This window comes from Sinocyclocheilus rhinocerous, unplaced genomic scaffold (assembly GCF_001515625.1).
Source record: "Sinocyclocheilus rhinocerous isolate Xijiao unplaced genomic scaffold, SAMN03320098_v1.1 scaffold185, whole genome shotgun sequence".
In the NCBI taxonomy this organism is placed as follows: domain Eukaryota; kingdom Metazoa; phylum Chordata; class Actinopteri; order Cypriniformes; family Cyprinidae; genus Sinocyclocheilus; species Sinocyclocheilus rhinocerous.
Window position 1 is genome coordinate 685861 of NW_015662163.1, and position 25775 is coordinate 711635.

At 36.2% G+C, this 25775-nt stretch overlaps 2 protein-coding genes and 1 long non-coding RNA gene across 4 annotated transcripts in view; 2 read left to right on the plus strand and 1 right to left on the minus strand.

The window, feature by feature from the left end:
* LOC107727667 (vasohibin-2-like) overlaps positions 1–3076 on the plus strand; it is a 29913-nt gene extending 26837 nt beyond the window's left edge. The window contains exon 7 of the mRNA XM_016537620.1: positions 2814–3076. Coding sequence (XP_016393106.1) covers positions 2814–2883 — 70 coding nt within the window. The 3' untranslated portion in view covers positions 2884–3076. The remainder of the gene's footprint in view (positions 1–2813) is intronic.
* A 4492-nt stretch (positions 3077–7568) lies between these two features.
* On the minus strand, positions 7569–14968 carry angel2 (angel homolog 2 (Drosophila)). Of its 2 annotated transcripts, none has more exons than XM_016537577.1 (9): positions 13759–13935; positions 12803–13287; positions 12477–12706; positions 12275–12344; positions 10484–10905; positions 10297–10405; positions 9747–9786; positions 9275–9441; positions 7569–8258 (listed from the first exon to the last, which is right to left on the minus strand). In XM_016537577.1, exons 1-9 carry the CDS (start codon positions 13824–13826, stop codon positions 8095–8097), a joined length of 1755 nt encoding a protein of 584 aa, XP_016393063.1. In that variant the 5' UTR covers positions 13827–13935; the 3' UTR covers positions 7569–8094. The 2 variants fall into 2 exon arrangements, with proteins under 2 accessions (XP_016393063.1, XP_016393064.1); XM_016537578.1 differs by lacking the exon at positions 13759–13935 and adding an exon at positions 14820–14968 and having other exon boundaries at positions 7570–8258.
* LOC107727640 (uncharacterized) overlaps positions 14022–25775 on the plus strand; it is a 29529-nt gene continuing 17775 nt past the window's right edge. The window contains exon 1 of the long non-coding RNA XR_001638378.1: positions 14022–14079. This is a non-coding gene — a long non-coding RNA (uncharacterized LOC107727640). The remainder of the gene's footprint in view (positions 14080–25775) is intronic.

The following is a 25775-nucleotide window of genomic DNA, read 5'->3' on the forward strand; positions in this document are numbered from 1 at the left end:
CTGACTATGAGGTACAGGCAAGCATGCAGGATTATTTTTTTTTTTTTTTTTTTTTTAGTGTAAGTTGGGGGGACTTGTTTCTGTGCAAGGCTTGCAGTCAATTGTAAGAAGCGGGCAAAACTAAATGATTGCAGCAGTCATTCATATGTCGCCAGAGAAAATGTCTGTCATTTTCACTGGAATATTTAGTTATGACTTTTTAATTAAAACTACAAGGTCAAAAATGTTTTTTAAAAATGAAACTTAACACATAGATGAATTGAAAATGTATATTGAAATTGAAGATCTATAACTTGCATTTACAAAATAGATTAAGTGAATTTTCACTCCACATTAAGACTGTGTTGTTCTGCGGTCCCATTCCCTGCTGTCTCTTACCACTATTTCTCAGTCTATCAATAAAGACATGAAACGCCCAGAAGATAAAATGAAAATATGCATCTGATTCGCTCCAGACTTTGCACATCAAAAATGTTGAGTGAACAGGGGAATTCCACAGAGACGATGAAATTTAGCTCTGGTATGACAAATCTGCTCCTGCCCTTTTCCTGAGTCTCCTCCCTGTCAAAGTGCATTATCTCCACTCAGGGCTATTTCTAACACACAGGATGTTTGCTTGTCTACAGGCTCACCCCCACCCTCCTCTGTCTCCTCCTCTCAGTCGTCCTCAGATACCCACATAAAATGCAGACAAACGCTTTCAGTCCCCACTTTGTACATCTTGTACCCACAGAGTTTAGATTTTGCATGTGTCTTAGGGTTGAGTTATAAAAGTGTGTTGTTTGTTTTGACTAATCTTAAGGCTGCTATTGTGGTTTCATGCAGTGACAAATCTATTTACATTTGTTGTGTAATACTAATGTTTGCCTGAGAAACTTTCATTCTTAGTCATTTATGAAGGAAGGAGCTGTAAAAGGCAGAGCTGGAGTGGAGAGGACTTGCCTCGGCACTGCTGTGCGATTGATCGCCTGGCGTTGAAGCACCTGCTTCAAATAGCCATCATCAGTCAAAAGAACATGGAGGCCTATTGATTTTTTTCACAAGAGTATAGTAGCACAAAAGTGAACGGTGGAAGGGAAAATGTGATAGACCTTTGAAGGCAACAACAGTTACGGCAGTGCTGGAGAGCTTTGTTCTTCAGCAGCTCTGTGTGTTCTCAGCAGGACTGAAAGTGGTGGTTGAACATGAATGTGCTTTATCTCAGGAAATAAACCTGTGGGATAAAAAAAGGTGTGAGATTCCAACTAGTGATAGACTAATACAGCAGTTAGTTCTGGTCCACGCACTGTGTTTATCTAACACCACTTGAAATGTATATATATTATATCAATCTACTTATTTGTGTCAACTAGAAAATACTAGCTGGTCATACTGTGCCTAATATGTAATTTGTTAAATATTTAAAGTAAATTAGGTAGGTTTTTTTTTTTTTGGTCAGGGTCTATATCTTCTAGTAAAAGCATGAACTTTTATATATCAAGGATGCATAAATTGATCAAAAGTAATTTTCTAATTCAAATAAATTGTTCTTTTGAACTTTCTATCCATCAAAGAATTCTGAATAAATATTAAAAATATTAAGCAGCTCAACTCTTTTTCACATTAATAAGAAATATTTCAGTGTTTTAGAATGATTTCTGAAGGGTTCTAAAGTAATGCTTGCTGAAAATCCAGCTTTGACATTACAGAACTAAATTACTGAATTTTAAAGGTGACATATCATGAAAATCTGACTTTTCCAGGTTTTAAGTGCTATAATCAGGTTCACGGTGCATCTACCAACCAAGGAAACGTGAAAAAGATTAACCCAGAACATTGTTTTGGTAAGCCTTTTTCTGCAAGCCAGTGGATTTATTTATTTATTTACTGTATATTGCTGCTGCCACACAGATCTAAAATAAACGATTTCCCCAGCAGTTTACCTTCACAGACATAACCGGCTGTTTTTGTAACTCGTGTGTTTTTAACGTAAACTTGTGTGACTGTGAATGAGAACTTAGTTCAGTACTCACATGCTGTGTGGTGGCCGCTTTCTGTTCATGTGCTTCGGATATGTGCGCTCAGAAAACCGTATATCAGAAGTTTAAACTAATATGGTTTAAAACGCATGATTTCAGCGCGTTAAACATGATCATCAGAACCAAAACAGATGTTTTTAGCAGGTACGAGCTGTAAAGGCTCAGCTCTATTCTGGAAAAGGGGGCGGGGAGCAGCAGCTCATTTGCATTTAAAGAGACAGGACCGAAAAACAGCGTGTTTCTGCTTCCACTCAAAATAGGCATTTTCAAAATGATATAATAAATGATCTGTGGAGTATTTTGAGCTGAAACTTCACAGACACATTCTGGGGACACCAGAGACTTATATTATATATTGTAAAAAGGGGCATAATATGTCTCCTTTAAATACATATTCAAATAGAAAATAGTTATTTTAAATTGTAATAATATTTCTCAAGATTGCTGTTTTACTGTATTTTTGATCAAATAAATCCAGCCTTGGTGAACATAAGAGACTTCTTTCAAAAACAAAATCTTACAGACCACAAACTTTTGAACAATAATGTACTTCAACACACTGTTTATTTTATTGTTTCATTTATTGTTTAAGCCACATAATTTATTCAAAATAATGTGCATAATTTCATTTTTTAATATATTTATTTTAATATTTTGGCCTGTTTATACTCTTCTACTGAGGTGGTTCATTCTGCACTAAAACGTTTAATCCATGAACCCGAAAGGTTCAGCATGTTTGTCATTATGCAACAATAATCTCTAAAATGAAACTAACAGAAACATGTTTCTTTGCAGGCCTGCAGCACTGGACAGAAAGCCGGCAGAGCTCAGCACCCTCAGTGATGGCTACCAGATTCGCATCTGAGACACTAAACGTACCAGCTTTATCCTCCACATGTCCTCCCTCAATCAGATCCACAGATGATGTTTTTAAACACTATTTAATGCACATTGCGAACTGTACAGCATATTAAACATATTTATAGTTGTACTTTCGTGTTAAGAGGGAAATTGGGTGCCCTTTTTAAAGTCAAAGGCAAAAGTTAAACGCGATTCAGAAAAAAAACAGAATATGATATTCCTTTACCAGCCATAATTTTTTTTAAATAGTGGAAAGTTTAAGAGTGAAGGATATCAATTTTGCTTGAAAAGTTTTTTTTGTACCCTAGTAATTGTCAAGCATTTTAGAAGACAAAAAAATGGTGACTGAAATATTCAAGCAAATATGGAAAATGTGGTGGAAAGGCTCTATTTTTGGACCGAATCTCCACTAGCAGTGAGAGCTGGAGTGTGAATGGATTGTGCTTGGCAGAGAGATGTAAACCTCAGTGCCTCGTGCTGTGCTGCTGGTAGTTTTGGAGGCTGACTGGCCCGGAGGAGCGAGAGGACATAAGCTTTTTTCGCCAGAGGCGTAAGGACACAAGGGACCTAAGCTTCAGAGAGCTACTCATTCTGCCCAAAAGAACTGTATTCAATCCACTTTACTTCATTTTTGTTACCTGCATACATGATATGGATGGAATGGGCATGATTTATTGACTAAGGTTTGGCGTTACATTACATTGAAGGCTTTGTACTGTTTTTATTTTCTGCAGTTGTAGAGAAATAGTTACATTTTTTAAAGTATTTAAACATTTATTTTTCTTGTTTTTACTGTCTGTTTAACCAGTACAGTATTTTGTGGTTTTTACATATTTTTTTTTTCTTCTTTTAAACAAAATCTCTCAAGAGGTGTGAAAGTTGATGTGCTATTGATTGACCCATCCGTTGCAAATAATCCTAAATTTTCCACACATTTATTTGGAAAATAGAATGGATTTCTTTTTAAATTTTGTAGCGACAGAGATATAAGCTTGGCTAATAAACATAAATTAAGCATAAGTGGGTTTTTAGGGAGCCGCTAAAGCAAAGTTACCCAAACTTTACTATGAAGGGCCAAAAACCTAACTTTAATTGAGGGCCATGGGTCAAAAGTAAATGCTGCATTATATATGCACCTATGTTATAATAAAATTTACATTTTTTTAAAATCAAATTCACTTACATTCTCTACAATGCTAAAATAGAAAAAAATACAAAAAAAAGATCAAATAGAAATGACGATATGCTATTATTTTTTGTTTCCCCCCTCTTGTGACATGACATGGCCGGCCAAATCAAAGGTAATCACAGGCCAACTTTGACCCAAGGGTCCTGGTTTGGGCATCTCTGTCCTAAAGGGACATGGTGATGGAAAAAATGGTTCAATTTTCAACAAAGCTTTTGTGTTCTTTAGTCTTTTGTGTTCAAAACTTTTAGATTCCCCTGAGAAACTTTGCTGCGAGGAAATGCAAAAGCATTAAAATATAATTTTTGTATGAAGTGGGAGGAAAAGAGTTTCTTGAGAGAATGGCAAAATTTTGCGAGGGAACCTAAAAGCATTGAAACGAGCCATTTTCCTCTCGGCTCATTTTTTTCCATCATCAGGCCCCCTTATAGGACCCCATAGGTTCTAACTACAGGATCACAACTGCAATCATTCAAGTATACACAAAATATCATCTCTTTATCAACAGCATATCACTTGAATTTTCTCACCTCGTGAGAATAAGCTATGCACATGGAGAAGGTCTGTGGATCCGTCCTTTTTGACAGCAGACCTGTCTTTAAAATTGTAGCAGTGACATTGTTAGCAATTCTTCACGGGTTGTATGAGCGGTTCCTCTCTGAACGATGTTTTTTGGGTGCTGATGACTAAACTACCACATCATAGCTCATTCTGCCTTGTAATTGGTACCAGCTTTCTATCAAAAGCTACTGAACCACACAAGTGCCAGACCATTGAGTATGTCCGGTCCAATTCATCCTTAGGGCTGAGGGTTTCAGGCACATGAAGATGAATGGTCATGAGTTTCAGTGACAAATCTAATGCACCATGTTGAATTGCTCAGACTCTTTATGGGAGAGAAGTGGTCTGCTGCTAATTTGGCATGTGAAGAACACCACATTGTTACAGATTTCTATCATTTATAACTTGTTTGGTAACTAATCAGATGTGTGAAATTGTGAGTGAACTTTTTATGGCAGATAACGTCAAGTATTAGTTGTTTAAAAATGGTTTTCTGGTTTTAAGGAAATGCAATGATTTCCACTCAAAGGTGCTAAGATGAGACATTTTACCCATTATTATAAAATTCAGTTATTTTAGCATTGACTCTTTTTTATGATTAAAGAGCACATTAAACTGAAGTTTCTGTAGCACAATGATTAGGAACTGAATTACAAGATACACGTTTAATGGTATGTATTAGCCTACCAAAAAAATTCATGGATATTCATGAGATTATAGATGCTTTTGTGGAATTGTTGTTTCCATGTCTAATACAGGCTCGTCTGAAAATACAATCAATTTTGATGAATGATAAGTAATCAGAATTTTAAGGGAAATGTTTTTCTCAGTAAGAATGTTAATAATGTGACTTTGTTATGATGAAGACCTCAACTCAAACTTGTCCTCAGTTTTCTGTTCATATTTTTCGTATTATAAATGTATCGCCTAAATAAGGACTTTATAAAATTCAATTAACCCTCAACTGTTTTACACATTTTTCCTAAGCCGTACCGCAGCTTGCACCTTCAATCCTCTTTTCTGTCATAAATTTGTGTCTGGGTCGCCTCAGTCGCCCCATGAGGAAACGTTAATGTAATTTGTTTATCCCTCTGTAGCATGTTTTAATAAAACTATTTTTATGTAAGTCTGTGATTGGCCGTTTACTGTGCTCATTTACGCGGTTCTCTGGAATATGCTACTTGATTCTGATTGGTCAGATTGGTGGCAGTCCGCGGTTTGTTATAATGCAACCGGCGCTATTTTGCATCTCGGTTATCGATTGTAGTGAAAATTATATTAGACATAGGTATTAATACTTTTCCTAGCGGAATCCTAAAGTGGAAGATATTCACAGGTAAGGTCATGTCCACATATTTATTTTCAGTTTAAAGGTGAAATAGGTGATTGTCTTCAGAAACATTTTTTGTTATGCTTGTTGAAAGTCTATTCACATCCCGATAGCAATCATTAAGTTAAGTCAGGGGTTTTCAAAGTGTGGGGCGCACCTCCCCAGGGGGGCGCCAGAGCATGTCGGGAGGCGCGGGGAAAAATTATAATAAATTAAAAATATAATTATTGAGTTCAATCATTATATGTATTTTTTATTTATACGATACTAAAAAATAATGCGTCAAAAATATGAGAAACATTTTTCACCCAGAAGGGCCATTGGGTAAGTTGTGTCAAAAGGGAGGCCCACTGTCTTAGACTTTGAAAACCCCCGAGTTAAGTGGTCTACATGTATTTATCTGTATTTATATATTCTGTGGAAGGCATAGGACCAATTAATGTTCGTCCAATCAAAACGCTCGGTCCGAGCGTTTTAATTGGCTTTCTTACCTGTCTGTCAACATAAGTATTTGCAACCGCTGATGTAGCCTATTGTAATGTTGTCGCTGGTATTCTGGACAGCTATTGCAGGGAGTGTGGGATGTTGGCTTTCAGTGCTATCAGGCTAAAGTTAGCATTTTCCAAGATCTCCTACTGCACCTTTAATAAACTGGTTTATGTTGCGATACTGATCGGCTGACTGTACATTATCCCTAACTTAACAGTGAAGCATGGATTTGTAAGGTTTTAATACTCCACAAACGCACTCCTCTGAATATTCAGCGGTGTTGGCTGCTCTCTGCAGGCCAAGGAGCTGCTCTTGCAAAAGAGAAGCTTTGAGATTAAACCAGGTGATGTAACATCAGCGTTGCCCTAAATCTCACAGCCACAGTTACAGAACCCACTGAGTGAAGTCTTTCTGCACAGAGGCATTATGCCCGCATTAATTTGCTTACGAAGACAGCGTCACACACAGGAATAGAGCCGCGGCGGATTTACCAAAAATCCTTAATTTTTCATCTCTTCTCTCAAGATAAAAGGACTCCTAGAACACCCACCATTGTTTCACACCTAGAGAAAATATCCCAGGACGGTCAAAGAGCACCCTAGAATTTCAGCGGTTTATCATCTGGATTTTAATAATCCAGAAATGGAGATGAATTCTTTGTAAATCCTTACAAAACAACCTCAGAAAGTAACTGCCGCGGTCAGTAAGTTTCCCCTTCACTTTCAGGATATATTTTCGAGCTGTGGTGTACATGTGATTTGCACAGTCATACAACAGCTGTGGGAACAGGCTAGAAACATAATTGAAATAAAATAAAGTATTTTTAAAAAATCTTAAACTTTTATTTCAACTAGCCAATATTTCTCATTTTCATTCAGTTGAACTTGATTGTGTACTAAAATAACTAAAGGGGAAATAAAAATGATTAAAAACTTAAACAAAAAACAAACAAAATAAAATAAAAATGGCATAAAAACAAAATTACTAAAACTTTAAAATCAAAAACAGAAATAAAAAAATAATTTAAAATGTTAAAAAATAACTATAATAGGGTAACACCATTTTAATACCATTAGTAAAATGCACATATTTAAAATTTTTCAAACATAATATTTTAATAATATATTATTAGCATAACTGTGAAAAAAAAGAGACATGGATTCCAGAATTTCTCTGTTCTTGGCATGTTGCCTTTTTGCTTTTTTGTGCCAAAATAAAGAGCAAAACCATAACATACTACACAAATATCAGCTTGAAGATAAAATCATTTATTTTTTTTCACCTTATAATCTTTAAAATGATGCAAGTCTCAAATAGTTACCTCGTAAAACCTTGAAAAAAAAATAAAAATGACCATTTTTAAATGACTCACTTGGTGTCAAAGCTGCCATATTTCGTAATAAAACATCCCTAATTTATTGATTACAGTGTGCATGTCTCCTTCCCATAATGCACTGGGTAATGCAGTTATCAATAACCTCCAAGTTCCACTTCTGCTTCAAGTTTGTTATTGACTGTCTCAAGATAATCTGTGAAAGGTGTGAAACAAACATGAGAACTTTTTTTTTTTGAGTTTGTTAGAAAAATGATCCTTCTCTGGCTACAAACATATTAAAGGCTTTATGATACTCCCAAACACTTTTGTTCTGTCAGCCATCAACTCGAGGGTGCAGACGGAAACGTGTCAAAAGTGGCAGGTGGTCAGAGGAGTTGTGCTGGTTGGGAAGACCGCTAACCTTCTGGAGTTCATCTTCCTCCACCAGGGATAACCTGCCCAGCAGCTGCAGACCCTTCTCTGGTGGCACACTGCATTCTGGGTAAACGAGGGAAAAAAACAGTGCCATGGTAACCAGCAGCAGCAGAAATTTTGCTGTTGAATGTACTGCACTGCAGCAAACTGCAGCATCACAGGTCACATGATTACAGGAGCAGTGATGTAACATGTACATTGATAGTACAGTGGCATCAGCTTCTTCTTTGAGGATCCTTAAAGGAATAGTTCACCCAAAAATATTAATTTGCTGAAAATGTATTCACTTTCAGGCTATTCAAGATGTAGATGAGTTTTTTTTGAGAAATGTACCATTGCGTCACCAATGGATCCTCTGCAGTGAATGGGTGCCGTCAGAATGAGAGTTCAAACAGATGATAAAAACATCACAATAATCCACAAGTAATCCACACGACTCCAGGCCATCATTTAACATCTTGTGAAGTAAAAGATGCTTGTTTGTAATAAATAAATCCGTCATTAGGGTGCTTTTAATTTAAGCCCTCTATCCATAATATTGCTTTCTCCAGTGAAAAAGTCATTTGTCTGAATCAGGAGAGAAATACGCACAAAGAGAGAGAATCAGGAGAGACTGTTTACAAACAAAAACAGTCCAAAAAAAGATCTAAACAAATATGCTGTTGGATTTTGATCTGAAAGGACAACAGGGTACGGACTTTTTCACTGGAGGAAGCCTTATGTATATTTTAAACACGAGCGGCAGTTTAAAGTTAAAATGATGATGGATTTTTTTTTAACACATAGCTTTTCACTTCACAAAATAGGGTTAGGGACTGGAGTCGTGTGGATTATTCTGTTTTTATCAGCTGTTTGAACTCTCATTCTGACGGCACCCATTCACTGCAGAGGATCCATTGGTGAGCAAGTGATGTAATTCTACAATTCTGATGAAGAATACACGTTTATGTGGTGACAGCCACCACAATAGCTGTAGAATGAAATAATCTGATTTTCTATTTGAAATTAAATTTTACATTACACAACAACTATTTCAGAGTATTTCCAAGGAATTTAAAAGAGAATAGAAATGGTCGAACCTGCTTGAGCCATCACATCCCCCAGAGCTGCAGAGTAGAAGATGTAATCGACGGTTATGGCTGTCCGTGAGTGGCATGTGGTGATCTCAGGGTGACCGCTCTCTTTCAGGTAGTGGGAGTATGCAGAGGTCAGCTTCAAACAGTGCTCAATGCTGGGCTTGGTAAAACTACAAACAGATCACATGAGAGAAGAATAATTAGTGTTAGAATTTAAAGATCGACTCGCTGAGAAAAGACGCTTCACAGGACATAAATAGGACACTTCACTTTGAGCTGTCCAATCTCTTCACCTTAAATTTGCTCGACAGCACTGACTGTCAAGTTAGCTAGGTTTTAAAACATCAGTGGCTGAGGAACACAAAAGATATACAGAAACTAGGGATAAGAAGATGTAATATTGTAATAATTTTATCAATGTGACTGGGATGACTAAATCAACCAAGGCCCTGTAGAGATATGGATTTATATTTACCCATCCAGTTCTGCTTGCTCTAAATCCCTCAAATCAGAATCTGTGAAAAGAATTTAAACTAAATGTTAGAATGAAATCTTTAAAGTTATTCCAGAATGCCATTAAGGTTGGGACTGCCTCTGTTTAAATCAATATTACTGTATAATATGGCCCAAAAAAAGGATTCTGACACTTAAGCCACACTTAAAAAATGTATGCATAACATTGCATTAAATAACAAAATACCAAAGCAAGTGGCATTTGCCAAAGGTTTAAATGATAAAACAATGAAGTTAAAAATAAGTATCTGGATACGTATTGTGTAAACTTAAGAACAAATTATATCATACATGCACTAAAACTTTTTTTTTCTTGTACACTGACACCAACTAGTTAAGAGTCACTGCAAAAATCACTTCAAAATATCACTGCAAAAGTCACTTCAAAAGAAATAACATTTCAACACACCGTGGAACATAATGTTAAGTTATTTATCTGTCAGTGTTTCTAATAAATGTTCTTGGCAATGATTATCTGTTTACATTATATGTAATAAGGACTGAAAGGTGACCTGCTGTTCGGCTTTCATACTGGCACTGCTGAGAGATGCCCAGACTTCTGGGCCAAATTGGCACAGTTAGAATACGCTGTCCCCTCGGGTTCTCCTCCTGTCCTGACACCTGCAAAATCAACAAGTCATACCATTTAAAATGTGTCCGAAAAAAATCAGAGTGAGGAAATGTTGCAGGATTCTCTACCTTTCCGATAGGCAAGTCATCATATTCCAGACTGCGGTCCCTAATAAAGTGATACAGGGGAGACCAGGGAACGGAGTTCAAATCCCCACAGAGCAGCACAGGACAAACGCTGCTGTCAGGTAACTGGGCCACCCGGCTTATCTCTGCCAGCAGCATAGCCAGCTGGGCCAGTTTAATGTCCCCACGTCTAGGGTTGTACAGTAAATGTGTGTTGGCCACACAGATGTTGGTGAGGGAGCTATGGGGGTCAATGGGCCGGAGCAGCACAATCAGGCCCACGTTATCACGGTCCAGTAGAGGGATGCCATGCCGGAAATACTCCACAGGGTGACAGGAGACCAAAGAGAAGCGCTCGCGTTTGAAGACCACAGCACATCCGTCAGGCTTCAGTCCCGTTCTCCGTTTGTATTCACAATGGTAGCCTGTTTTATGGGCCAAGGATTGCAGCATTAAAAATGAAGTATTCTATTCATCACTATTTATTGTTTCATAAATACAGTATGTTTCAAAAGTCCACTTGTGAAAATGCTTTTATATTGCATTTTATTTTGCAGTGTAATTAATTTTTATAACGGTATATATTAGGCAGCACAAAAGTTTAACATCGATCAATAGGAAATGGGTTAAATTACACTTTCAAGTATATTAAAATAAAAATTCACAATATTACAGTTTTACTGTATTTTTTTATCCAATAAAAAAATGACTTTTATGCAGTAGTGCACATGTCAAGAAAATATTCTGAATAATATACAACATCTAAAGTCCTCAACAAAACTAAATATACACAAAGACATCAAGGAAGTAAAGTACCTAAAGATTCTAGTGAGGGTTTGATTTGTTGCTTATAGTGGTCCTCTTGCACCTCCTGCAGGCACATTATCTATAGAGAAAAAGTTATTGCAGATATTTAAGGAAATCATCTACTCCTGCCCACTGAGCATAACAGATAAAGAACATAAACATAAAACGAACATTGTTCTGCTATGCATTCACAAATGGATCATTCACTTACATCAGCACTGTGCTGTTCCAGCTCTTTGATGATGTTTGGATACCTATGGCACCAATTCAGAATTGGAGGATGACAGTGTCTGTAAAGGTACGTGTTATCACAGAGCAGATCTTGTGAGAGGATATTGTAGGACATCACAGAAAAGTCAAACGGCCATTTTTGTCTCCCTCCATTCATAGACGGTGCAGCATTACAGAGGTGAGAAAGATCCTCCCAATGTCTCTTCAACTCTGTGGAGGTAAAATATTTGGCTTTTTATGGACAACTACATTAGCAACAATAACAATACATCAATTTAAATTAAAATTCAAGTTTAAATCATTCACCCCAATTCAATAACATCATAATATTTCTTTTTCTAATTAATCATTGCTTTTATTCAGCAGGAATGCATTGAATTGATTAAGTGGCAGTTAAGTGACACTCTTTTACATTGTTAAAAAAATATTTTAAATACATGCTTGCTGTTGTTTTTGATTCTTCCATTCATCAAAAAATCCTGAAAAAATTCATCACGGTATATATTAGGCAGCACAAAAGTTTAACATTGATCAATAGGAAATGGGTTAAATTACACTTTCAAGTATATTAAAATAAAAATGATTTTAAACTGATAAAAATTCACAATATTACAGTTTTACTGTATTTTTTTATCCAATAAAAAAATGACTTTTATGCAGTAGTGCACATGTCAAGAAAATATTCTGAATAATATACAACATCTAAAGTCCTCAACAAAACTAAATATACACAAAGACATCAAGGAAGTAAAGTACCTAAAGATTCTAGTGAGGGTTTGATTTGTTGCTTATAGTGGTCCTCTTGCACCTCCTGCAGGCACATTATCTATAGAGAAAAAGTTATTGCAGATATTTAAGGAAATCATCTACTCCTGCCCACTGAGCATAACAGATAAAGAACATAAACATAAAACGAACATTGTTCTGCTATGCATTCACAAATGGATCATTCACTTACATCAGCACTGTGCTGTTCCAGCTCTTTGATGATGTTTGGATACCTATGGCACCAATTCAGAATTGGAGGATGACAGTGTCTGTAAAGGTACGTGTTATCACAGAGCAGATCTTGTGAGAGGATATTGTAGGACATCACAGAAAAGTCAAACGGCCATTTTTGTCTCCCTCCATTCATAGACGGTGCAGCATTACAGAGGTGAGAAAGATCCTCCCAATGTCTCTTTAACTCTGTTGAGGTAAAAGATTGGGCTTTTTATGGACAACTACATTAGCAACAATAACAATACATCAATTTAAATTAAAATTCAAGTTTAAATCATTCACCTGGTGTGGATGGAGACTTGTTTGGGTCTGATGGAAATTTTCCAGGAGGAACTGGAGTGCCGGTTACATTGCGTAGCCATTCAGGACTTCCTTTTGGACTCCTGCTGCCTTTTGGAGGCGAACGTTCGGGTGAGCGCTGAGATTTATCCCCTGCTTGGCTCCCGTCTGCGCTCCTCTTTCTTTTCTGTGGTGGCTCGCTATTACAGTGGTCCATCAGACCTGCAGAAAGCTGAAGGCCTCGTCTGGGTTGAGCGTGTGGCAGTATTCCAGTTTGCCTCCAGGAGCTCCAGTTGTATGGATTTGGAGGTCTTGGGGGCCTACAGGAGGGGTGTCTGACAGTGCTGAAGGAGGACGAGGGATGCTGCAGGTGGGATGGATATGTCAACCATAAATGACCAGGCTGATACCAATGTCTCCAGTGGTAGTAACCGGTCTGAGCTGGCGGAAAGCCCACTGTGCTCAGGTAACGGCCAAACATGGGGTGACTGCAAGAGGAAAGATAAATTACACCACAGAGCAAAATCTTTGAAATATTTTCCAGGATTCAGAAAACACTAACTGTAGTTAACTGAAATATTGTACAATCATTGGAACTATCTGTTAAAACTTTTTAATTCTTAAATGGCAGTTAGTGTTTATAAATGTATTTATGCAACTATTTTTCCCCCCAAAAATAACATGATTTAAATAGAAACTAAGCATGGAAATAAGGAAATGAGTAGTTACATTATTAAATATAAAAAAATAAATATACATGATTAAATACATCAGAATGTTTCAGTAAATACCGTACAATGAAACTTAATTCAGTCTGTTAAAATCCTCTATACTTGTTTTAGAATAATATTATATATATGTTTTAGAATAATATTATTATAATATTATCATGTTGTTTTGTATTTATTTCAATACAGTCAGCAGCAAAAGCAAATCTCACAATTCAAATATGAACTTACTTTGGAGACACTCCTGGTCTGACATAGTTAACATTCGTGTGTCGACGCATGTAGCGCCCTATTATCATAAAACGACACTTTCTAGCACCATCTTTGCTGAGTGAAACTCAAAAAACTATTGTGAAAACGCGTCTACTGTTAGCTGTTACTGTTGCATGCTAGCAAAACAGACACACAGATGGCGTTTGAATATGACGTCACTCGACATTGTCCGATTCCAATTCGTGAACGAATCGTTTAGTGAGTCGGATCTTTTCTATTGAGTCGACGCTTGTTTGGCGTGCAAGTTGCACGATAGAGATTGGAGTGACGGCGCGAAAAGTGAGTTGCTTTAATAACGAATAGCAGAAATTAAACGTACTGGAATGTTTATTTTTTTTATTGTAAGACATTTTATTATACATATTCGAAAGAGAGTTAGTATTTACATGTATGCATTTGGCAGACTACTTATAGTGGGTTGAAGTACCTTTTTAATCATTTTAAAATACATTTTTGTAGTATTTATATTATAGCAGTAAAATACAGTTTTTAGATAGATTTTTTTTATATGAATGCAAATTATGTTTTGGTTTTAATGACTCATTTAATTAAGAACTGAATCATGGCTGCAACAAACTGAACTAAAAATCCGTAATAAACAGAAGCATATGGGTGTATTGGAACGTTTTAAAGTATGGAATATTGTGTCGCTACGTTAAAGACCGTTACATGATGTAAAAGAACTACTGTAAAAGAACTACTGATTTTTTTTGTCCGGTTCATTGAAATGAACTGATCGAAAGAATCGATTCGCGGAAAAGAGTCAAACTCGTCGGACTAGGCATGACGGAAAGCGTGATGTAACAAAATACTACAACAGTTCTGCACAAGCAAATTTGTTAGTCGCTGCAAATGTTTTGAGCATTTTGATGATAACGCTGAGCAAGTAATTGCCGTTTTATAAAGTCTAGATCGATAGAGTATTCATTAGGTTTGGAAACGCATAGGCTATTCGGCCGCGTTTCACTTACCGGTGTATTTTACTGACAAAACTATGATGCAATTCGAATATTTCTTACCCGAGAATCCACGATAAATACGAAGCCGAACTTTAGATCCAGATATTAAATGATTGTTGTCGATTTTCCATTAAAATGCTCAGATTGTTGGTGCATGTCTGTCTTCTGTCTGTGGATGGTGGATGATGGTTCGTGCTCTGTTACTGTGACATAATTTTGGACGATACCGTGGTTTTAGACACTGGCCTTTTCCTGTTAAATATAAAAAATCTATTTATTTATGCAACTAATTTGTGATTTATTCAGTATATGTCAAATTAAATATTTTATCATATCAAGAAAAAAAAAATTAACAATTAGAGGGACAAATTTAATTGTATGTATTATGTGAACATATGTTGTAACCACTAGAGGTCACTCTTGTATTGTGGATTTACTCTACTCAATATACACACGGTCTTTTCACAAGTAAAATTCTTAACCTTTAATTTATTCTTAACTAGGATCCTGGGTTATCTTGTCTGTTTTGTGTCTTGTCACACTTTTCATATTTTCTTGGGTCAGTCATTAACCATGAGCAGTGAAGTTTCAAGATTTAACAGTGTAAATTTGTAAACATTACTTATTTGCATATTTAAAGGAACACTCCACTATTTTTGAAAATAGGCACGTTTTCCAACTCCCCTAGAGTTAAACAGTTGAGTTTTACCGTTTTCGAATCCATTCAGCCGATCTCCGGGTCTGGCGGTAGCACTACAGGCGCAATGACATTACGCAGCGCCTGAAAATAGTTCCCAGCACACTCCCCGTGCAAGCAGGTGGTCACGTTGGTTATGTTGACGGAAGTTACTCATATAAATATACAAGCAAATATACTCATGTTTTTATTACTCCAGTTATTAATGAATTAAGACTAAGTGCTAGAAAGTTGTTGCAGTTGTACAAAGTGCATTAATGAAGTAAGTACTGAGGCAGTTTGATTATAAACCTCTCACTATATTATTTTAGGGATATAGAACATCTCTGGAGCAGGTCTTTATTCAACAATTCGTCTCCTCCGCGTCACCCTGTAGCGCCATTTTGGAGAGTATCCACTGAACGCAAACAGCATGTGCTGTTCTGTGTCAACCGAACCACACGGATACGTTGTTTTGATTCAAATCAAAGCGTAAATAAATGTAGAAAATGTATCCGCATGACGCAGCTGACACAGAATAGCATACGCTGTTTACGTTCAGTGGATACTCTTCAAAATGGCGCCAAGATGACGCGGAGGAGATGAATTGTTGAATAAAGTCGTTATTTTTGTTTTCTTTGAGTACAAAAAGTATTCTCGTAGCTTCGTAAAATTATGGTTGAACCCCTGATGTCACATGGATTATTTTACCGATCTCCATGCTACGTTTCTCGACCTTGATCGTGGTAATTACATTGCTGTCTATGGGAGTCATGGTCCCACAAATCCAAACGTTTTTGTTATTTTTGATAAGGCGGCTGATCAACGCTCTCCAGCCATCTGTCCGGCAGCATGACCCTATATACCACCGACACGGCCCATTAGCTCATATTGCTGTGCCTTTGCTGCATAAATACCAGTTTTAGAGGACATTTCTGTAAAATCGTTTTTTGGGGAGGCTGTCAAACCGTTAAGTAAATAAACAAATAAATATGCTGAAATGTCTTCATTTACTAAATATAAATTGGTTGGATGGTGGGTGTAATTTGGCGTAGAAAGCGTGTTGATCAGGTTGACACAGCAAGGGACATTAGAAGAGGAGGTGTCGTGCTGTAATTGGAGGTAATACTGAGAGAAAGACTATAATTAGGAGACAGTGAACTGCAACATTTTGTTGAAATGAGCTGGGGTTTGCATTGAAAAAGGAGACGTCTCAGAAAGGATTCATTATTTTTAGTTCTGCTTTAAAATGTCCATGCAGAAAATGATCATGCAAAAACGCAGGGATGAAACATTAACCGCTTCTTTTATAACACTTCAGCAGTTCTGAGGTTCACCTTGGTCCTTCTGACCACACAGACATCGAATATTAAACATCTGCAGATAACCGCGAGGCAGGCCAGGTTAAAGAAGTGTCACGGTAAATGGGTCAAAGTAGACGAAGGTCTTGCACAGTGAACTGCAACATTTTGTTGAAATGAGCTGGGGTTTGCATTGAAAAAGGAGACGTCTCAGAAAGGATTCATTATTTTTAGTTCTGCTTTAAAATGTCCATGCAGAAAATGGTCATGCAAAAACGCAGGGATGAAACATTAACCGCTTCTTTTATAACACTTGTCAGCCTCAGCAGTTCTGAGGTTCACCTTGGTCCTTCTGACCACACAGACATCGAATATTAAACATCTGCAGATAACCGCGAGGCAGGCCAGGTTAAAGAAGTGTCACGGTAAATGGGTCAAAGTAGACGAAGGTCTTGCATTAATTTAGTCTGATGTGTGAAATGCATTTTCAAGTCTTTCCTTCCCCAAGGACAGTATGAGAAAAAGGGTAATTGAGAAATGAGACACTTTGAAAAGAAATAGAGAGACTGGAGAACTGTTTAGGATGTCACAGCAATGAAACATCTGAATTTATTGCAATATTATAAAAACCCATAAACCCAATCAGCTCATTTTTCACCAATGAATGCAAAAGACACAAATTACATGATTAACAGCCAGTGTATTTAATAGCGATTACTCATCATTTTCTTTTTTTTAAAGTACAGTACTCTCATTATAGTGTTATTATTATGAAGCTTGTCATGTGTGTAAAGTAATAGAAATACTGTTTGGTATTACTCTCTGTCGTTGTGTGGTGTCGAAGGCCCAGAGGTTTATTACAAGTCAGTCTTTACGCGAAACATCAGGTGGCAGGCGTAGAAGTAGATTAGTAGTTTAGCGAGCAAAGGCCATTCCCACCTCACTCTTTAATAGGATCAAGCTGGTGTGTAAAATGTGACTTGAATTCAAATATAATTACCTTACAGCAAAGACAGGCCACCAGCGGCTCAGATCTATTGATTTAATAGTAATCGAGCATGACTCCCATGTTCGGCTGGTTGGAAATCGAGACGCTTTTTAATCAGTGTTGTTTTATATCGTCTCTCCAAAAGGACTGATCTTCAATCATGTTCACAGTTTTACACATGTAAATATTATTATTGGAATAGAAAATGGATTTTGGCTCATGTTATGCCATAGGGTTCTGTATAGGACATTTATTTGATTATGAAAAATACACTAAATATAAATATGCACTACTATTCAAAAGTTTTTGGTCAGTACAAATTTGTATTTAATTAATTAATTAATTTATTTGAGAAAGAGTTTAATACTTTCTTTCAGCAGGGACACATTTAATCAAAAGTGACAGACATTTTATATTGTTACAAAATATTTGCTTTACAAGTAAATGCTTTTCAAGTTCAGATTAAGCAGAACAGTTTTCAACGTTGATAATAATAAGAAATGTTTCTTGAGAATATTAGAATGGTTTCTGAAGGATCGTGTGACACTGAAGACTGCAGTAATGTCTGCTGAAAACACACAGGAATAACATAGTAACAGAGTTATTTTAAATGGTAATCTTATTTTACAGTTTTTTTTTACTGTATTTTTGATCAAATAGATTCAGCTTTGGTGAGCATAAGACATCTTTTGAAAAACATTACTAAAATCTGACCTCAAACTTTTGAATTAAAGTGTAAAGAGTAACAGTAACTATAAATTTACTAATATACTGTAAATGTTCCACAAACTCTATATTATATTATATTTATTATATTTATTATTATATTATATTTACAGTGACAGATATTTACACTGTAGAGTGTATTATTGTGTGAACTGTCATACCATCTGAGTGATATATTGGTTAGTAGCTGCTCTGGTCATAGTTTAAGATGGAACAATTCTGTTTAGGATGTCTTCTGAAGATGCCTCGCACTATCCATTGCTTAAATCTGACATCTGAGTGACACAGACAGCGCTACATGGCAAAGGTTGATCTGGATATATTAAGAGGGGATACTCCTTAGATCTTCTGAATATTATGAACTCTCTCTTTAAGCCTGTGAGTAGCTGGTCTCAAGCCCCACATCCATGCCACGTCTCAGATCAGTGGGCAGATCTAAAATATATCTGTATTCTCATTATCTAGAACATTCACTGTTTAAAAAGATGCATATTCACTGAGCTGATTATCATTCTGTCTCAGGCTAGATTTAGCTAGGATAAAATGTGTTAAAGTAAAGAATGAAACTGTGAGGACACAGTTTATTTACTTGACATAGTCTTTTACAGGTCAAAAGAGATTGATAGATAGACTAACATTAAAAAAAAAAAAAAAAAAAAAAAGTATGGTCAGTAAGATTTTTTTTTTAAATGTTTTTGATAGAAGTTGTTCACCAAGGCTGCATTTATTTGATTAAAAAATATATTGATATCACTCTGACTATTAAAGTACTGTTTCAGCAGTAAAATAAAGCACTACTCATATTGATAGACAGTGCCAGCACGATATAAAAGGATTCAGACATCAGCCAGTGACCTTGTTCATGTAGCTAATTAATCTGTTTTTGTGGCTCTCTGTGGCATATCTTAAGCACAATTAAGAGAGAACTCTAAAATGACATAATTTGAGACATTACCAGACTCGTTACTGTTGCCTTTTGTTGAGTTAAATGCAGTGAAATGTATTCCATATATAAAAGTGTAGTAGTATTTCATTTAGAAAATACTGTGAAATATGAATTAAAAATGCGAATTAGAGGCTTGTGTGTTTAACAGAAGTAATTCCCAGGCAAACAGGCCACTTAAATTTGTAATTTTTACTTCAAACTATGTATTTTTCAGGCCTATTTAGCTTCCAAGTAATTCTGTAAGTTATTTCTCTCCCTTGATATAAAAATGTCTGAATATTGTAGGATGAATCAAACAAGAATATACTAAACATCCCCAGGGACCGGATTTTCTAGCGCATGTCAATGCGTTACGCTGAGGCGCTGCTGATTTAAATGTAAGATTGTGTAACCACATTTCCAGAATCTGCACAGGTTTTTTTTTTTTTTTTAAAGTTGTTTTAAAAAATGTTGGTGAAATCTAATTTTATGTTCCACAGAAGAAAGAAATGTATACAGTTTTGGAACAACATGAGGGTAAGTAGCCTAAATAATGACAGATTTTTTCCGTTTTGGGTGAACTATCCCTTTAACACACTGAGTAAATGTGTTATCTAATTAACAGCTCTTTCTTCATATTTATTTTCGAAGAGAGATTTGTTTGAAGGATGCTGGCAGTCCTGTTACAGGAACTTTCTAGGTTGGGAAACAACCTAGATTTGAGGCCGTTTGTTGCGGTTTTGTGTTGGCTCTGGAAACGCGCTATAGGAAGCAGAACCGTCTGTGTTACAGGTTCAAAAGAGTGAGTTTACCCTTCCTTTCTGCTTGCAGCCGGTGTAAAAAAAGACAGTCTCACTCCACAGGGCTGTTATGTTGTATTCTCTGTATAAAATGTTAATGAACTGAGTGATACCGGAGACCCTCTGGTTTGTTTGAGGCGGTGGAAGTTGTACATTCGGCTCTCTGACAGCCGTAGTGTGTTCACCCGTTGTCTCAATTTCCAGTTGATTAATGTACCAAGACGTGGGAATGCATCCTTCCCTGTAGGGAGGGAAAACGCATGCCAATTTGAAGTGTAATTTCATGCACTTCTACTGAGGCATTCAAATGTGTAAAAAAAGACACTTTTAGCCTTGTATTCCTTGCGGGATCAAGCGGCATGGTAAATGGGTTTGCATGATCTGATAGCTGTAGGATGGTGCGAGGCTTTTATGAAGGTGTTTTACTGGCATCTGCAAGACTCGAGTAATCCATAAGCAAACTTCAGGCACAATGCATATTCTCAGCATGTATATTTTTGCTTAGGTTTCATGTGCTGTATCATTTTGTTCTCTGAAATTTTAATTTTGAGCTCCATGAATACACTCCTGATAAAATGCAATTCAAGACAGATGATTTGCAGATGGAACAAGCAATAATGCGAGATGCATTTAAAAGGTTTTAATTTCCTTTTCCCTTTTTAAAAAAAATCACATTCCCAATTCCAACAGGCTCGAATCTAACAGGCAATCTGCCACCACGATACCCAGAAGTGTTTTTGTAGTCTTTCTCCTGAGCTAAAGCATAGAAAGCAATACAATATGGAGACCCCTTTTCTGTCAAGGAATAAAAAAAATTTTTTCTCATAATTGAGACTTTATATATCTAAATTCTGACTTTTTCCTCAGAATTGCGAGATATAAATACTGAATTGCAAGACATAAGCTCAGAATATATGTAAAGTCAGAACTGCAAGCTGGTGCAAATCATGGTGCAAGATATACTGTAAATGCAATTTTGAGGGAGAAAGTAAGAATTGTGAGATGCAAACTCAGAATTGTGAGACAAAATATCACAATTCCTTTTTTTTCATCCCATGGCAGAAACAAGCTTCCATAAATTTTGTATGGCTACAAAAAGGTCAGAGCAACATATATTGTGCCACAAACTCAAAATTTCAAAATCTGTGAGTACAAGTGAGATGTGAATAGAAAAAAAAAATCAGATGAAAGCACAGTGAAGTTGCCCAACTTGAGTAAGACCAGAGTGGGAAGTTCATTTTGTGACTAAGCTTCTCACATTTAGCATCCCGCTGTTATGCTAGCCCTGACTATACTGTGTGTCAGAGATGTGAGAGGAGGATATCAACACATCCGCTACAATCCAGTCTCTGCATAATTTACAGCTCTGAGAACTTAAAATAGAGCCGAGTGCAATTGCAAGATGTGCTCCTGCATAACATTAGTCATACATCTTAAAGAGACTGTAGATATAATGCATAAATGAAACAGAACATTTAATTAAGCAGAGGCTAGATTATAGCTCTTTCATTTGCAGCCATTACGTTCCCTAAGATTTTAAACGGGTTGTTTTAGCATTTTTCATTTGAATGTCACTTTGGATAAAACTGTCTGCTAAATGAATAAATGATCAATAGACAAAAACCTCCAAATAAGCCTATGATTACTTGATTGATAGATAGATAAAGACTAGTAGATTTGTTGCTCAAGTATGATGGAATAAAATTGCAAATAACAGCATGCCTGTGAATTGAGAAGCTGTTTTCTGTTTGTTGAATTGGTTTAGTAAATTACATTTTTACAATGCTACCATTCAAAATGTTGGGGTCAGTAAGATTTTTTTTTTTTTTAAGAAATTTGTACTTTTATTCAGCAATGACTCATTAAATTGATCAAAAGTGACAGTAAAGGCTTTTATAATGTTACAATTTAGAATTTATGCATTTAGCAGACGCTTTAGCAACTTACAGTGCATTCAGGCTATACATTTTTTACCAGTATGTGTGTTCCCTGGGAATTGAACCCACGACCTTTTGCGCTGCTAACACAATGCTCTACCACTGAGCCACAGGACAGACAAGTGAAAAGACTTTTAAGACTAAAGACTATTTTAAAAATACTGTTTTTTAAACTTTTTATCCATTTATTCTTATTTTATTACAGACCAGGCTCTTTTTAAATCAGCTGGACATAGGGACTTTATTCATATTCTGAGCAAATCAGGTAACCCAAATTCAAATGACAAACGGCCTCGTGCGACATCGTAATGCATCTTGATAATTGTGCATTTGCTTTGTATCTTGGTTTACTCGGGGTCGATAAGCAATATGCTTACAGATGGATGTATTCATTTTGGAGACACTGATGGATGAGAGCAGGGGAGAGATCAATCTCTCTTTCCTTTCAGGTATTGATCACTTGTTCAGGAGAGTTCCGTGTATCGGGACATGTATTAGAGGCCAGGATGTGAGGAAGTGTAAAGATGTTTAAATCAGAGTTGTTAAACGTGTGTGACAACGGGTTTTATTATAGCCTTGTATGGCTTCAGCGGAGAATACATTTAAGCACAGATAATAGAGTTGATAATGTATACAAAAGCACATAATGTGTGTGAATTTATGTTTAAAGCTTTTAATTCCACTATAAAGTGTGCTATACATTTTTTATTACGAGTCGTTATTTAAAAAAAGAGTCCATCTTATCAAATCATATACAGTCAAACCTAAATTTATTCAGACACCTTCAACATTTGTCACATTATCACAGTTTATTCGCTATAGTTTAGAAAATGGAAGTAAAATATCACAAGAGCTCAGAGTTAAACTGTGTCAGAACAAATTCATCTTGATAATGTCAGATAACTTTTTGGATGAGTCGTCATTGCGCTCTTGTAGTAATTTTGGTAGGCCGGCAACTCCTGGGAAGGTTCACCATTGTTACAAGTTTTCTCAATTTGTGGATAATGGCTCTGACCATGGTTCGCTGACAAACATGCAAAAATATAAGAAATCAGGAAGGGGGCCAACACTTTTTCACACCACTGTATATAGATTATTTTTGTTTTAATATTTGAGACCTATACTTTTAATACTAAGCAATGAATATCTATTTTAAATGCAAAATACTTGTTTAAAATGTCAATTATCTAAACTAAGAAAAGAAAAAAAATCAATATATGAATGAAACGATGCATTTATGTATGTATATATGTATATGTTAACTGTCGAAGTACCAAGTTGTTTTCCATTTAGAATGCTGCTTATCATGCATTTCATTAGTTTGTATTCTGTATAGATTCGATCAGCGCTTTTAGCACTCTGACTTTAAAGCCCACATCCACCGCATGGAGAAACAGTTATATTCTGACATCCTAACCTGTCTCTCCTTGCACCATCTGATCAGCCCTTTGCGTAGGAGGAATTCATTAACAAAAGTTTACCTGAAATTCTCTACACGGTTAACCTTGTGGCCTTCTTCAATGTCTGAATAAAGCTCTCCCTATCCACACAGCTCCTTGGCTGCATTTACACTGCAAGACCTAATGTGCGGGTCCAATATTCTGGCACGTATTCGATTTTTTTCATCTCGTCTGTTTATGGTTTTTACTGTTTATTTGCCAAAATGAGCATTTGACCGTTTAGCCGTATTATTGTTAGCGTGCATGCACATATTAATGTGAGATTACAGTCTCAGGGATTGAATGATCCATCATGGCCCTTAGAAATGTGATGTTTTGGACCCCATTTTCATTGTTTGCGAAAAACAGTCTTCAAAGTATCTTATTTTGTGTCCCTCAGAAGAAAGAAAATCATACAGGAACAACATGAGGGTGGGTAAATCATGTTTTGGGTGAACTATCCGTTTAAGGAATGTGTGTTAGAAAAGGTTATCCAAGGACAACTGCAGTTGTGGTCTTTTTTAAAGCGCCGCTACATTGTCGTTGGGATTTACATTCAAATGTTACATTGACTAACTCACCTTGCTTTGTTTATGTGCTGTCGGCTTATTCTCTGAGTCAGTTCACAACCACTTTACCACATCACACAATAGTCTACAGGCAAGAGATAAGGCCGGATCACAAATGCGCTGCTGCTGCTGGCTGCAGCTTCAAACACCTTGAATCTCTGATACCTTTCCACAGATCCACCTCCGGAGTGTTCTGTCTGAGGTCAGCTTTACTCAGCCAGCTGGAACAGCTGTCCCGGCATTTGTTTCACTAGAGAAACACTGATCGCCTCAGATGTACCTTGCAGGTCCTGTCAGCTCTGTGCGGCTTCCCGGTGAGAAACATGCTGAGCGAGCGCATGCACAGGAGGTTGTTTGGCAGGGTGTTTTACATTCTTAATACTGCAGCACTTAATATTTATACTAACCAGATCTCTGTAGTATATTATTATTTTTGAGGGCTAGATCTGTTTTGTATCTCTTGGTCATTTTGTACTTATCAACTATTCATCTAAGAAGTTTGTGGTAGCTGCAGCATCTATCTGCTAACTGGCCCATGAAGACCTTGATCCTTTGGCTGCAATATGGTCCAGAATTTATGGTGCAAGTCACACAAGACTAGGTTTATCTTTGTTTATGATATATATATATACTGTTAAAAATGTATATGCGAGGAAAGTCGCTTAGGATGAAAGCATCTGCCAAAATCATAAATGTAAATGTATTGTTTATTTAAAAGTGCAGAAAATTATTACAATTTGTAATTATTGCAAATTAAAATAATTGTAATTTAATTTATTTCCGTGATGGAAAATCCTTCAGAAATCATTCTAATGCTGATTTGCCGCTCAAGAAACATTTCTAATTATTATCAATCTTAAAAACAGCTGTGCTGCTTAATATTTTTGTGAAAACCATAATACAATTTTAGAATTCTTTGATGAATAAAAAGTTCAAATAACAGCATGCATATCATATAGAAATCTTTTGCAACATTAAAAATATGTAGCATTATATGTGACCCTGGACCACAAACCCAGTCATACCCCTGACCCAGTCAGCTTTCCATTGATGTACGGTTTGTTAGGATAGGACAATATTTGGTCGAGATACAACTATTTGAAAATCTGGAATCCGAGGGTGCAAAAAAAAAAAAAATCAAAATATTGAGAAAATCACCTTTAAAGTTGTCTGAATGAAGTTCTTATCAATGCATATTACTAATCAAAAATTAAGTTTTGATATATTTATGGTAGGAAATTTACAAAATATCTTCATAGAACATGATGTTTACTTAATATCCTAATGATTTTTGGCATAAAAGAAAAATCAATAATTTTGACCCATGCAATATATTGTTGGCTATTGCTACAAATATACCCATGCGACTTAAGACTGGTTTTGTGGTCCAGGGTCACATATGGTGTACCATTATTATATGTCTTTTTATTGTGTCTTTTGATCAATTTAATGCATCTTTGCTGAATATAAGTATTAATTTATTTTTTAACCTGAAAAACAATTTTATAAACCTAATAACCTAATCTAATAAATCTAATAAACATTTCAAAAGTCCTCTGCTCCAGCCTGAGTAACTGGAGACCACATCTAATAATTGTAATTGTTTTGTGACACTGTCACTTTACAGTGAGCTACTGTACATTGTTTTGCATAAA